The sequence below is a fragment of the Fukomys damarensis genome, unplaced genomic scaffold (assembly GCF_012274545.1).
Source record: "Fukomys damarensis isolate Sample0158 unplaced genomic scaffold, DMR_v1.0_HiC HiC_scaffold_35, whole genome shotgun sequence".
NCBI classification, from domain to species: Eukaryota; Metazoa; Chordata; class Mammalia; order Rodentia; family Bathyergidae; genus Fukomys; species Fukomys damarensis.
Window position 1 is genome coordinate 42,500,996 of NW_022900947.1, and position 15,014 is coordinate 42,516,009.

Consider the following 15,014-nt stretch of genomic DNA (forward strand, 5'->3'; position numbering starts at 1 on the left):
GGAGCTCAGAAAACTACCCTTCATGAGAACCTATGCCTCTGCAGAGTTGATCTAAGGACTGGGCCAATTGGGACGGTGAGAACGGGGGGGGTCATGGGGGTGTTTCAAGGGTGCCCGCGCGGCTACCTTCCTTACTGGGTCTGGTGTCGCACAGTCCAGGAGGTCACGCACCTGCCGGATGATCTCAGGCACGCAGGCAGCTGAAGAGACCCCCTCCGGGGTCTTTGGGTCCTTACTGGGTCTGATGTCACGCAGTCCGGGAGGTCGCGCACCTGCCGGATGATCTCAGGCGGGCAGGCAGCTGAAGAGACCCCCTCCGGGGTCTTTGGGTCCTTACTGGGTCTGATGTCATGCAGTCCGGGAGGTCGCGCACCCGCTGGATGATCTCAGGCGGGCAGGCAGCTGAAGAGACCCCCTCCGGGGTCTTTGGGTCCTTGCTGGGTCTGTTGTCGCGCAGTCTGGGAGGTCGTGCACCCACCGGATGATCTCAGGCAGGCAGGCAGCTGAAGAGACCCCCTCCAGGGTCTTTGGGTCCTTACTGGGTCTGATGTCGCCCAGTCCGGGAGGTCGTGCACCCGCCGGATGATCTCAGGCAGGCAGGCAGCTCAAAACAATTTTCAAAGCATCCAGTTTAAGCTCTTGTCATTACGATTTATGGGGATTCAGTTTGTGGTCAGCAGGCTTCTAAGCAGAAATGCATAGCGGCCAGGAGGCAGGGGAAAAGCCTCACACAGTGAATTTTGATGGGGTTGGGGCCTTAAGGTCAGAGAATTTAAAGAATAAGTAAAATTTCATCACATTAAGGAGAAAATATCAGTTCTGACTCAGGAAACAAAGCAAAGCCAAAATGTAAGCCTGCTGTAGTGGTCTACAACATATATCGTAGCCCAGTAGTGGAAAACCTGTGGTATGTGTGGTGAACCTATGACTATGGGAGAGGTAGAGAGGGGAAGAAAGGGAGAGGGAGGGAGGGAGGGAAAGAGAGAGAGAGAGGGAGAAGAGGAAAGGAGGCCAGTGACAAAATATACTCTTAAAAGGCACACGCCCAGTGACCTCCTTCCTTCACCTGGGTCCTATATCCTGAAATTTCCTCCACCTCCCAGTAGCCATTATCTTGGAACCAAGCATTCCATGAATGAGCCTTTGGAGCATCTTCTTGATCTGCACTATAACATCAGATGTGGGCCGGTCTGCACGCATCCCACCTCTAACCCCTGACTTGTGAAAGGCAGTCTGAACCTTGTCTGGGCCACTCACCATTTGTTCCAGGTCCCCTTTCCCCTTTTAAAACAATTTTGATCCTGTCTCTTCATTTTCTCTATCACTCACTGGTATCTCCCTCCTTTTATGCTTCTCCCGTCCTTCCTCATGGAGCACGATAAGCTACTATCGTCCCCCACGGGAAGTAGAATCTTGGTCCTCGGTATCGTTCTCACACGGCCCTGGGGTGCACAGCACACCTGTCCCATTGCTAACCCCTTAGTCATAGCCGAATATCCCAGGATTGTGGGGTCCGGCAGAAATGTGCTTCACAGATATATCTAGGAAACTTTTTTAACTTGAAAGTATCTTCTGAAAAGAATCCAGATATTCCAGAGCTAAGGAAAACATTACAAAAATCTCCTCAAATCAGTAAAATTATAGGATTCAGATGATTGCTGTGTACCATGCCCTGTTGTATGCTGTTTACATAAATGTTTGAGATCAGTAGTTTACCTCCCACATTAAGTTTATTTAACCAACGAAACACAAGATGTTTCAGTCAACTCACTCATGTTTACTGAGTACTGTGTGCCAGGGTTTAGAGAAGGGGCGTGCGCAGTGTGTGTGTGTAAAATGTATAGGAAACTAAAAGATATTTGAAAGAAATCTTGAAAACTGTTCCCCAGAATGTATTCAAAGAAACTGTCTTCATGATGGTTGTCAAAAAAGTCATTTCCACAGTCAAACAAGCCTTCCAAGGCCAATTTCCAAACAAGTATAGAAAACAATGCATATTCTCTGTACTTGTAAAGAAAAATAATAGCCACATATCAAGGACTCTGAAAGCTCCCATAGTCAGGAAATATGTTTAATAAATTTATTTTACCTGGATTCTCACATATACTGGCCTTAAGAACCTGGTTATCAACTTCTTTTTTTTTCTCTCTCTCTCTCTCTTATTGAGTTTATTGGTACATTTTAGGTATACAGTACTGTTACATTTATCATTGGGATCTTGTACCTTTACATGACAAGTCTTGGTTCTCATTTTTTCGCCTTGTCCCTGCCCTCACTTCACCCCCTCCTACCCTCCCCGTTTACAAAGACTTCATTTCCATTTTTTCATTTTTCTCATATATTTTTCATTTCCCTTTTTACCTGTCCCCTACCCTTCCCACTGGTATCAACTTCTGAGAAGTCCTGAATATTCAAGACACTTAAAATGAACTATGATGGAAAATTTGTTTCTCATTTGGAAGCCTACCATGGAACTCCAATGGAAAGAAATTGGACACTTTTTATTACTTTAGGTTTAGAAGTGAAAATGTAAGAATTGTATTCTTAAGACAAATGGAAAATGATTCAGATTTGTTTGACTTGCTGAGTGATTTTTTAATTTTTAGGATCTTCTATGTAAACTACTAATTATTATTATTATTTGGGGGGTTTGTTTGAGACAGGGTCTCATTATGTAGTTGAGACTGACCTGGAACTCACTATGTAGCCCAGGCTGGTCTCGAACTCACAGCGATCCTCCTGCCTCAGCCTCCCGAGTACTGGGATTACAGGCGTGTGCCACCACATCCACCTATAAACTAGTAATTATGATGCAGCGATCAGATGGTATATAATTATATCCATAAAATAATGGATAATGAGCAATTTTTAAAAGGAAAAAAATTCCCTAAAGTAATTATTGGTTAATGAAAATAAATTAATTTGGTTCAGTATTTAAAAAATTAAAAATTACTGTCATTCCCTGCAGCAGTATATATTCATATATAAGTTCTTTCATGTGGAAAATGACAACAGAAAAATGCTGAAATATTAAAGAAATGTGCCTTCCATTGCTTTTTCACCTATAAATTTAACGCTACAGCTCAAAATGGTAAATTTCTAGAGAGGATGGCAAGCAGATGTTCTAGTAGAGAAGGGATCAGATGTGAACCAAATATTCTTGTCTCTGGCAGCCACACTCTTAACCCATAACTGGTGTTGCAGCTCCCTATGAAAGAAAAACAAATTGGTAGTAATAACAGTTCTCCTTCCCCTCCTCCCTACTGCCTTAAGTGCCCAACAAAACTAAATTTGTGTTGTAAAATTCCAAAATGCCATCATAAAAAGTCTGTGTGGGAAAATACAGTGGACCCTCAAGTTACAGCCAGCCTGACATATTAACAACTTGGGTTATGACTGGAATTTTAGTTTTAACTTAAAGCCAAAGTCCTGAGTGGTTACCTGAATGCCAGTCACTTGTGCTTCCCTATGGTCTCAGATACGGATCTTATCATTACAGAGTTCTGGAAGGAACATTACGTATCCTCCCCTTTGTGGGGTCAATTGAGAAATCCTGGGCCAGTGTCTCACTTAAGGACGCTGAGATCTGCCTGAAAGCAAGTGTGGCCTCAAATTATACAGGGGAGAGACTTTGAAGGAAATTGACCAACCTGAGTTGCAAAAGCCTTTCAGAACGAACTGAGTTCATGAGTCAAGGGTCCGCTGTGCTATGCTAAACTACTACACAATGGTTGCATTTTGGGATATTTCGAGTGAATATTGCAGAAGTCTGCTCTGTTTTACCGCACTTCCCTCTTTTAGGCTCCACCTGTTTGCTCCAAAAACAATTCCCACTAGCAGTTAGTTGTTACTTGTCAAGAACATGGGTGATACTGGTGACCACTTAATCCAACTGATTCTGTGCAGATGGACTAATTTTGTCCCCAAATCTAAGTTGATCATAAAAATGTATTTAGTGGCTATTATAGACACATGCTCATATTTTCATAAAGTTTATTATAGCACAGAATTACAAACATTTCATGACTTACTTTTTTTGATATGAGAAATCTTATAGTTGAGAGTATTGATTGGGGAAAACAAAAGTATAATTCCTCTAATTTATAAAATCTATTCCCTCTTAGTATCACTTAAGTTTTGCTATCGAAATGTAAGGTGGGACTAAATATAATTACTGAATCTGTTCATAAAGTGAATTGTAGAAAAATAATCAGTTGCTATAGCTTGTAATGAAATAATTATGAAGTAAACTTTTAGAACATTAATATTTAAAGATAGTTCTGATAGGATGTGTATTATTGATTTTGGAAGCAAGGGTGGGAAACTGTTTTTCATAACGGAGTTGTCACCAAACACCAAGACTTTGGAGCAGAATTCTAAAGAAAGCTTCTGTGTTGTCATCCTCCAAAGAGAAACTGATGTCTTGAGGACTTGAGATCTTTTTTCTCCTGGTCAGCAGGGCTGGTGGTTGAAAGGAGAGTTTGGTTAGGTACTGTTTTTCTTTTCCCTCCATGATAATCCCTAAGGCATTACTGAAATTGTTCTCAGGGATGCCGGAGACACGCACTCTTTGACACTTGGACTTTTGACACTCTTCCAGGATGATGCCTGTGTGCTTATGTTATTGCCCATATAAGGTGAGGTCAAGCACCTGTTTCCAGCTGTGGACAAATCACTGGGAGGAGGCCATTCTGTACTTGCGGAAGGGCTTCTGAATCCTGGTGTCCTGTCTTTGTCTCATCCTTACTTCTTTTTTTGTGATACTGGGCTTTGTCTCATCCTTGTGTCCAAATCCAGCTCCTTCTGGGCTCAGTTCACTGTCTCCCTCAGCAGAGTGCTGACACAGCAAATACTTTATATGGTGATGCAGCCTTTTAAAGCAGTACCAAGGGCCTCGTCAACCTTCTGAGCTGACGCACAGTCCAGACAGACTGTCTGTTGGTCTTCTATGGGAGTAATCTGTTCAAGAAACTGTGACTTGTTTTTAATTATAATTCACTCCTTGGTTCTAGCTCAGAGGCATATCACTGAATCTACTTTAACTTCATGGCAGTAATTTTTTAAATTGATAAATTCTAGTGTAATCTGCAGTTCTCTGCACAGCTTAAAAGCTGAACTGTAGACCCAGGCCAGCATAATGATACTTAACTGATACTTTGGGGATATTGCTGTATCTTTTGGAATATTGCTGATTGAGAAATCTGAGTTTAGATATTTCTGCAATGGGAAAAAGACAATTGATATGAAAGGAAAAAGAAGAATTTTATGTTGGAAATAAGTGGACTACAGTGTAAATTGTCATTTGATCATTTACTGTGATAATACCAAACCTAGGAACTGGATGTCATTTACATATCTCCAGCTGTGGACATCCTCAGAAAAGTATTTACTTCATCAATTCCTATACAAAAATTTTTCATTTTTATTATTATTATTTGTTTGTTTGAGTCAGAGTCTCAGGCTGGTCTCTAACTCACAGTGATCCTCCTGCTTCAGCCTTCCGAGTGTTAGGATTACAGGCATGCGCCACCACACCCAGCTTTCTATACAAAAATTTTTAATTTGGGGGGAATTTGCTCATAGGAACAAGAAAGTAGGGGTAAAAATCTCTGGCATACTCACTCTTGTGTAAATAACCATTGAAATCACACAATAGAAGGAAATCAGACCTACTTATTACTGTTTTTATCATTTTAAAATGTGATCTTAATTGTATTGTGCACATTCTTGTCTATCAAATACCACACTGTAAAAGGTAATTTAGCCCTTTTTTTTTTTTGAAGACTGAATACCTACATTGTGTGAATGGGGCACCCTTTAATGCGATGTCATTACAATATCGTTTCCTGGGCCACTGAGATCTGCAGGTGCCTTTTTTGCACCTGCGCTAAAGATCTTGGACTGCTCTCTGTGTGAGTGATGATGCTTCTGTGTCTTCTGTGCCAGGGGTCTCGCCTGTGTGCCTCATGCGGGAATTGTTCTGTTCACAGTGTGCACATCCGTCTAAGAACTACTGAACGCGAGCAAGTCATTTTCTCTCTCTGTGTCTAAGATCCTTTGTCTGTAAAATGGGCATTAACGATATCTACTTCGTATAGTTGCTGTGAAGATGAACTGAGATGATATCTATAAAGTTCTCAGAGCAGTGTAGTACCCAGTAAGGGTTAAACAGTTCAAAATTATTGTCATACCACCGGATGAGTGATTGTTTAAGCTTCTTTTAAAAGGAAAAATAAGAAAAAAAATTTTATCTGGTTGAGGATGATTTATACTTTCTTTTTCAAGGTAGGAGTCTACTAGAGTGAAGGAATTTGTATGAAAGGAGCAGAACTGAAAGGATCACTTGAAATACGGCTATATTCACCAGTGTATGGGGAGATGTTCGTAGCATCTCCTTGGGAGTTTTCAAAGGAGATTTTTAAAAAGAGATAAGGGAAATAAACCAGAAATACATGGAGGTGGAGGGCATTGGGTACAAAGCTTATGCCTGGAGCTAAAAATATCTCTTGTATGGGATAAGAGCTAATGAGCTAATAGCATGTTTGTTGTGTGTGTGTGTGTGTGTGTGTGTGTGTGTGTGTGTTTTAAACTACCTGTATAACTCATATGTTTTTCTCCGCTTCTTGAATGGAGAAGGGCATGGCCATCTGCTTTGTGAAGAAAAGCAGCCACTGCTTCCACGTGGTGTGTTTGTGTGAAGGGGTGCTGTGCCTGCCACTGCAAAGCTTGCAGCTGCTTCTTGCTCTTCGCAGGTGTTTCTTGGGGGCGTGGGAGGCAGAGGACTCACCACACCTGTGGCTCATGCTGTGCCTTACCGCGCACAGCTGCACCAGTGCTGGCCCTGACACTCCTCCAGCTGGGCTTGGCTGATGCCTGCCCTTTGGCCTGGCTCCCTGGCCAGAGGCCACTCGGTTGTAATTTGTCCCTGGGCTCAGAGGTAAGGTACAGCCCTATCAGTCTACAGTGTGTGTTTATCTTGTAATTTTCAGACAAGAAGAAGGGAGGCAAATTCCAGTCCTTTAAGAAGTTGTTTGGCAAAAGGAAAAAGAAAGATCCTTCACCATCACGGGAGGAGGCAGTGGGGAAGAAGAGCTACTCTCCACAGAGGGTCAGCAATGGGACTTTCTCTTCAGATGAGGAGACCCTGGAGGACAATCTAAGGTAATAACGTCTACCTTCTTCTGTCACTGGCAGCATCCCGGGTGGGGAGTAGAATCTCCAAGGAGGCAGGTGCCATTTTTTGCTTTCAGCAGGCAGGAACCACATCACAAATGTGTCCGAAAAGTGCTGCTGCCACTTGGTCCATTCTCTGTGGAGGGTTCACCTTGGGGACTTAGCAGGCAGACAGTCTGACCTCATGTGCTGGGAGTACATAGGGTGTAGTGGGGCTCATTGGGTTAACAGCCTGTTCCTGTGTCCTGTGAGTTGGCAAAGAGAAGGTGGCCATAGACTAGAGCTCACACAAGTTGAGCACACAGATCACTCATGCACAGGTGAGCGCCTTCCACACCACTGGGATCTCTAGCACCTTTTGGAACATGTTCTTGCTGGAGCTTTTAACTCCTTTTTTGTCCCCTACCTCCATCCTTTTCTTCCTGCATCTCTTCTTTTGCCTGCCTTCCTTCTTTCCTTTCTTCCTTTGCTCCCTTCCCCTAACCCCATCTCCATCCCCTCCCTAAATGTGACTGTGATAGAGTCAAGAACTCAGAAAATCGGGGTGGGGCCTTTGTCACCTAAAAGCTGGGAATCAGTCCAAGTCAGAGATGGCTAAACTCTGCTACTGACAGCATGGGACTCAGTTCTGAGAGGGCCTTTCCTAATTACCCAGTCCCATTCATCTTCCCATGCTTGTGCCGTCTGGTATCGCGTACGTGGGGCTCCAGCAAAGAACTTGGCGCTTCCTGTGGAAATTATTGATTTGCTTTTCTGTCTCTTACTCAGCTGTCAGTCCTGTGAGGTCAGGGACAAGGTTTTATTCAGCCTGCTATTAGCAGTTCCCAAAAGGTTTCCTATGAATGTCTGGCACTGCCTAAGTTAATCCATGCTAAAGGAGTACATGATATAAGCTGTGATATTCTTAAGATGTGCCAAGGACAAAGACAGAAACAGTTGAGAAGTACATGTCAGTAGGTAAATTCTAGCACATGCTATGTTGTGCCCCAAAAGCCCTCAGACCAGCAGTGCACAGTGAGCCCTACTGTTGAACAGCAATATCTGTTAGTTCTCACCCGTCCTGACTCTTTGCCTTGATAAGCCTGTATTTGTCTTCCATTGTCTTTGCTATTTTGCTAAGAAAACTATCAAATTTAATTTTTCTCTTTAGGGTTAAAAAAAAAAACCTTTCAGATAAAAGGATTTAAGTGAAAGGAGAATCCAGCTAACACTAGGTAATCCAGCTATTGGGACATCAGAACTGATACGTAGTTGAGCACTTTTCAATATGGTTCAAGTTTAATTTTACTTCAGTTTCTTCAGTTATAAAATAGGAAAGTGAAGTGCAATCAAGAAGTAGTTGAGCCAGGCATGGTGGCGCACGCCTGTAATCCCAGCACTCGGGAGGCTGAAGCAGGAGGATTGCAGTGAGTTGGAGACCAGCCTGGGCTGCATTGTGAGTTCCATGTCTGTCTCAACTACATAGTGGGATTCTGTCTCAAAAAACAAAAAGGAAGCAGTTCAATGAAAATGAGGTCAAATCTGGAAGCTCACCTTTGGACAGACAGTCCTATGAAGACAACATGTCCTTTTATGGTAGCTTATGGTTTTGAAAAGTCCCTGGCATCTTGTATGTTGGACTCTTACAGGAGCTGGGGATTTGGACGTTCTCTTACCATTTAAGTTCTATCTTTCATTTACCTCCTGAAATTTTCCTTAAGGTTTTTGAGTTTTGCAAAACCTTGGAAAATTCCACACTGGCTGAAGCAGCTACATTTCTGTAAATAATGTCACCTGTTCTCAGTGAAATTTATGAGTCATGAGCTATATTTTAATTGAACATTTGTTTATATAAAATGTTTGTCTCCTAAATAAGAAGGATAAGCTTTGTCCGTGCATTTTAAACAACTCTAAATATTTTAAAAGTGAAACATAAATATAGAAAATGTCATTCAGAAATATGTCATATGCATTCCTCCTTTCTTCTACAAATTGAAAATTGCAAACTAATTTTATCCACAAAGTAAATATTACATGTAATATTTATAGCATAGCTGAACTTCTGATTATCTTCCTTATTTAAGGTAGAAAAAATGAAAACCATTGTTTCCAACAAATTCTTATTTTCAGTTCACTGTTCCTTTAACAGACATATTTGTTACTTTACATTGTGTAATGATTTTTAAAAGTTTTCCATATATTTTATTTTGCTTTCTCCAAAATGGAAAGCTTTCACCAAAGCACAAAACTTAACATTTTGGTAACATGATCTTGGGCAGAGGTGCAAGAAGGCAGAACTCCTTGTGTGTGTGTGTGTGTGTGTGTGTGTGTGTGTGTGTGTGTTGAATTCCTAGCAAAAACTACTGGAAATGGGGCAGCTGGGCCTGTGTCTGCAGGGCTGGGAGCCCATGAAGGTGGGCTTTCTGCACTTGGTGAGGATTTGTTCGCTGAACTTGAATATGCTGTTGATCTCCAAGAGTCTGTAATTGTAGCAGCACCTCTCTGGCCCAAAATAGCCTCTTACTATCTGCTGATTCTGCCTGAAGTTTTCCATTTCCTTGGGCTTTTAAAGCATCTGCTCTTTCTAGACTGCTGCTCTGAAATTACACGTGCCTTGGGAAAAGTGAAGCAATAAAACGTGACCAGTGTTTAACAATTTAATGTGATTTGCTTTGTTAATTAAATACAACTGAAATGTTTCCAAAAGTATGTTAAATAGATGTTATGAGTAAAAAGAAAGAAAGGGTCATCTTGGTAAAAAGGTTTGGGAAATTCTGGTAAAAAAAAAAATTAAACAAGATTCTTTGTATGTTGTATTACAGAGCATTCGCTATTTCAAGTGCCCTATGAATATTCAGAAAAGGGATGTAGGATGGATCATTTCCTAGATTCCTTTGAACACAGACCCTTTTTTTCCACAGAGAATTTGCCGTTGGATACATAGTAAAGCTAGTACAAAGCCAGACATGGTGACACACGCCTGTAATCCCAGCACTTGGGAGGCTGAGGCAGGAGAATTGCCCTACATTTGAGGCCAGCTTGGGCTATATAGTGATTTTAAGGCCAACCTGAACTACATAGCGAGACCTTCCCTTGAAAAAAACAAAGCTACTATAAATGGAACTCAATATGCGTTTCACAGTGAGGGCAAACCTTTTAAAGAGCTTTCAGTGATACAAACAGCTTGCTGCAGCACATATGACACAAGTTCACCACCACTGACATAGGTGAATTTGTGTAATATTTACCTTGACTCTCTTAAGATAGAAAACTCAAGCCAGAGTGACTAGGTCAGGCAGCTGTTCAGTACCTGAACAATAACCCAAACTGTAAACAGTATATTCTTAACTGTCCCGGACTGCCCAAGGAAGCAGCCTTAATAAGGAGCTAGTCACATGGCCCTCGGTTATCTGCTGGTTCTGGGTCTCTAGACTCAGACTTCTGCTCTCCTCCTGCTGTCTGAATGAAACTTTGCTTTTTTCCTAGCTCCTCAGTTGTTCTGCCTCCAGTTTCTCCTGAACACCCAGTGTCTACTACAGCACTTTATATTGTGCCGACTCAGTCTAAGTGCAGTGAACGTTGAAGGGGCTCCAGGGAGCATGAGCTTACTCTAGGACTGGAACAATTTGGGAAGGATTTAGGATGCGAAGGCCTTGAGATGCAGGACTTAGAGTCACTGAGGAGCAAGACCATGAATCTATTGGATAATGGCACAGAAACTTGCATACAAAATTGGATGTGGCAAATCAAATAGGAGAGAACATTCCAGCTCACTCTGTGAGGCCAGTGTTGCCCTCACACCAAAGCCAGGCAAAGATGTCAGAAGAGAAAACTACAGATTCATGTCCATATAGATAGAGACACAAAAGTCTTCAACACAATACTAGCAAACTGAATCTAATCTTTACATATAAAAAGGATCACATACCACAGTCAAGTGGAATTTCTTCTACTAACATAAAGTTAGTTTAACACACAAAAATCAGTCACCATGTTAATAGAGTAAAAAGCTAAAACCATACAATCATCTCAAGAGGTGCATAAAAAGCATTTGACAAAGTCCAACACATTTTATGATTAAAAAAGAAGAACAAAAAATTAGGAATAGATAGGAACTAATTCAACTTGATAAAGGATGTCTAGAAAAACTCAGCTAATGACAAAATGGTGAAAGAATGGATATGTTCCCCTTAAAATCAGGAACAAGATGAGGATGTGTTTTTTCATTCCTTTTGTTTAACATTATACTGTGCTGTTATAGTGTATACTATACTAGTAAAATAGTACTGAGGCAATCACAAAGGAAAACAAAAAACTTCAACCTTGGAAAAAAAGAAGCAAAACTATCTCTTTGCAGATGCCATGAAGATATACATATGGAATCCACAAGCATAAAGACTATGTGACTAATAAATAGTGTTAAGCAAGGTTGCAGGGTACAGATTGGAGTGTTAGTATCTCATCTGTACTTCTGCATATTAGCAGTGGATGATCTGAAAATGAATGTAGGAAAACTATTTCATTTCCAATAACATCAAAAGAATAAAATACTTAGAAATAAATTTAACAAAAGCAGTGTAAGACTTGTACAGTAAAAATGAAAATATATCACAGAAATAATCTAAAGAAGATCTAAAAGATGAAAAAACATCCCATGTTCATGGATTGGAAAACATAGCATTATTAAGAAGTCATTACTCCCCAAAGTGATCTGCAGGTATTCCATGAACTCCCTACCAAAATCCTAGTTGCCACCCCCCCCCAGATTAGCAAGTGAATCCTAAAATTTACAGAAATGCAAGGGACCCAGAACAGGCCCACTAACACACACACACACACACACACACACACACACACACACACACACACATCTTAGAAAGAAAAACATAGAGGACTGTGGCTTCCCAATTTAGAAGCAGTACAGAGCTATTATAATCTAAACAATATGTATTGCTATTAGTATAGATTATATAGAGATGGATGGGATTGAATCAAGAGTCTAGAAATAAAAGTTTTTTTTCAGCTTTAATTGAGTTTATTGGTACATTTTAGGGATACAGTACAGTTACATTCATTGTTGGGATCTTGTACCTCTACGTGACAAGTCTTGATTCTCATTTTTTCCCCTTACCCCTGCCCTCCCTTCACCCCCTCCTCCCCTCCCCATCTACAAACACTTTATTTTCATCTTTTCATTATCTCACATTTTTTTCTTTTCCCTTTTTACCCTTCCCCTACCCATCCCACCTTCCTTACACCTTTAGCTCCTTTCTTCCCATTTCTAAATGTCAGTAATCTTATTAGGATCTTATGTATTATTGCAGATTATTCACACCAGGGAAACTATTCAGTATTTACACATGTGTGACTTATTTATTTCACTTAGGAGTATATCTTCATTATGTATCCATTTTCCTATGAATGAATCTATTTTCTCATTTTTTATGGCTGAGTAATATTCCATTTTATAGAAAAACCACATCTTCTTTATCCAGTTTCCAACGTAGAAATAAAAGTTGATTGATCTACAAGAGTGCCAAGACAATTCAATGGATAAAAATTGTCTGTTCAGGAAATGGTACTGAGACCATTGGATTGCAAAAGAATAAAACTGGGAAAAAAGGAATGATATTGGACCCCTTTCACAAAACACAAAAATTAACTCAAAGTGGATTATAGCTGTGAACGTAAGAACTAAAAATGATAAAGCTCTTCAAAGAAAGCAGAGAAGTACATTTCCATGACCTTGTATTAGACAATCCTTTCTTAGGTACCAAAAGCACAAATGACCAAAGATAACTTAGACATTATCCACATTAAATTTTGTGCTATAAATAATACCATTAAGAAAATGAAAAAAACATCCACAGGACAGAAGACAGCATTTACAAGTAATATATATCTGATAAGAGACCTGTATCTAAAATAGGTAAAGAACTCTTACAGCTCAATTATTAAAAGACAACATTTTTAATGGGCAAAGGATTTGAATGGACATTTCTCAAAAAAAAAAAAAGAAAAGAAAAGAATATTGTCTATTAACACATATACCACACTTGCTCATTATTGTCAGCCATCAGGGAAATGCAAATGGAAACCTAAGCGTTGATGCTCCCCCACACCCTCAGGAAGACAGCCGTGCAGCAGATGACAAAAACAAGTGCTGACAAAGACATGTAGAGATGGGAGTCCTTGTACTTGCTGGTAGGAATGGAAATGTCACAGGTTTAGGGTATTTGTGGTGTTTATCCAGTACCTTCACTTTACAAGTGGGGGAATTGAGGCTTGCAGAGATCCAAGTACTCTCAGTTTTGGAGATGACTAGGACCCTGGTCTGCTGGTTTTGCACATGGTCATCTTTTTATCTGGGGCTTCTCTATTGCCCATCTCCACCTCCTTCACCCATGTAGTTCTTTTTTATGAGTTTCCTGCACAGAAGTGCCTTCCTGTGAGGAGCACGCTTTCGTTGGTACCCTCAGCTTAGATCAAGCTCCTACTCCCCAAACTGTTCTCAAAACATCTTTACCTTCCGTAAGAGGAAACAGTTGGCCTGATGTTCTTGTGTTTTAGCCCCTAGCACTGTGTCTGGCACTTACCAGCCATTCAGTAATTATTCATGGAATGAATGCATGTGTACACATTGTACTTGTACTGCACTGACTCTTCCTACAAGTCCATGTTTACCTCGTCTATCTTCCAGTCTCCCACCAGGGTACGGTAGTCTCACCATCCTTCTGGCCCTCTGCAAGGGGAAAATCACATAGTTAGCATCGTGAGACAATGTGTCTCCAATAAAATTGCAATGGATCTCAATCTCCCTGGTTACAGTAGGTGCCTTAGGTCACACGGCCCTGCTGCTCCTCAGAGGATGAAGTCAGAAAAGATTTATTTTACTTGATCATTTCTGCCCTATCCATAGGAATCTGGGAGGTGCTGAATTGAATAGAGAAAAAGTTCAAAGCATCTTAAATGAATGAAAATTGGGGATAAGCTGGAGGGGTAATAGAACTAAGCTAATTGGTGTAGGGGGAAAGAAGGCTGGTGTGTCAGTGGTGGCAGCTCCAAGAGGTCCAGTATGTGGGCAGCGCAGCGACCAGGAGCTGGACTCCTCTTGTGAATGCAGGTGCCCTCACTCGTGAGCTGGGTGACCTTTAACATGCTGGCCCTTTCAACCATTAAATAGATGTGTGCCACCTCCTGGGGTTATTATAAGCACAAAACTTTATGCAGTGCTATACTATCTGCTGCAAAGCACTTTACAAATGCATAATAATGTTGTGACTAAGATGAAGAAGATGCTGGCGAGCTGTGTTCTGTTTCAGAGCATAATCCAAGAAGAATTCAGATGAGCAGATGAATTTTGATGGTCAGATGAATTCTGACAATTCCATTGATGACTAGAGAGGTTCATGAAAAGATCTTTCTCCAGGTGGGCAGCTGAGGAACGGAATAGGCAGCACTGAAGCCCGAGAGTCCCCTCGGAGCAGGAGAGGCAGGTTAGATTACTGCCCACCCTGTGGTGCAGACTCCCAGCTCTGAGATGGTGCATTTTAAGGTTCCAGACTTTCCTTCTCCTCCTCAACTGTGGGTGCTATGTCCTATTTCGGCTGTAGCTGATGGGTGAATTGGAAGTCTGTAGCCTGCTGAGTACCATACATTTTCATAGAATACCGGGATCCAGGATGAGCCGCCAAGATAGCACACAACACACAATCCGGTTCCGTTCCCTTCTGGCAGCCTCAGTTGGTTCGGTGAGGATAATTAATCACTCTTTCGCATTTCATTTGAATGAGGCTCGGGGATCTGTTTAGAAAGAAAACTGCTGATCAATTACAGTTGCCCTGTTGTCATGGAAACACACT

At 41.2% G+C, this 15,014-nt stretch overlaps 1 protein-coding gene across 1 annotated transcript in view; it reads left to right on the forward strand.

The window, feature by feature from the left end:
- Cracd (capping protein inhibiting regulator of actin dynamics) overlaps window positions 1–15,014 on the forward strand; it is a gene marked incomplete at its 5' end in the record, with an annotated part of 158,074 nt that overhangs the window by 86,978 nt on the left and 56,082 nt on the right. The window contains one exon of the mRNA XM_033758869.1: window positions 6,990–7,161. Within this exon, the coding sequence (XP_033614760.1) occupies window positions 6,990–7,161 (172 nt within the window). The remainder of the gene's footprint in view (window positions 1–6,989; window positions 7,162–15,014) is intronic.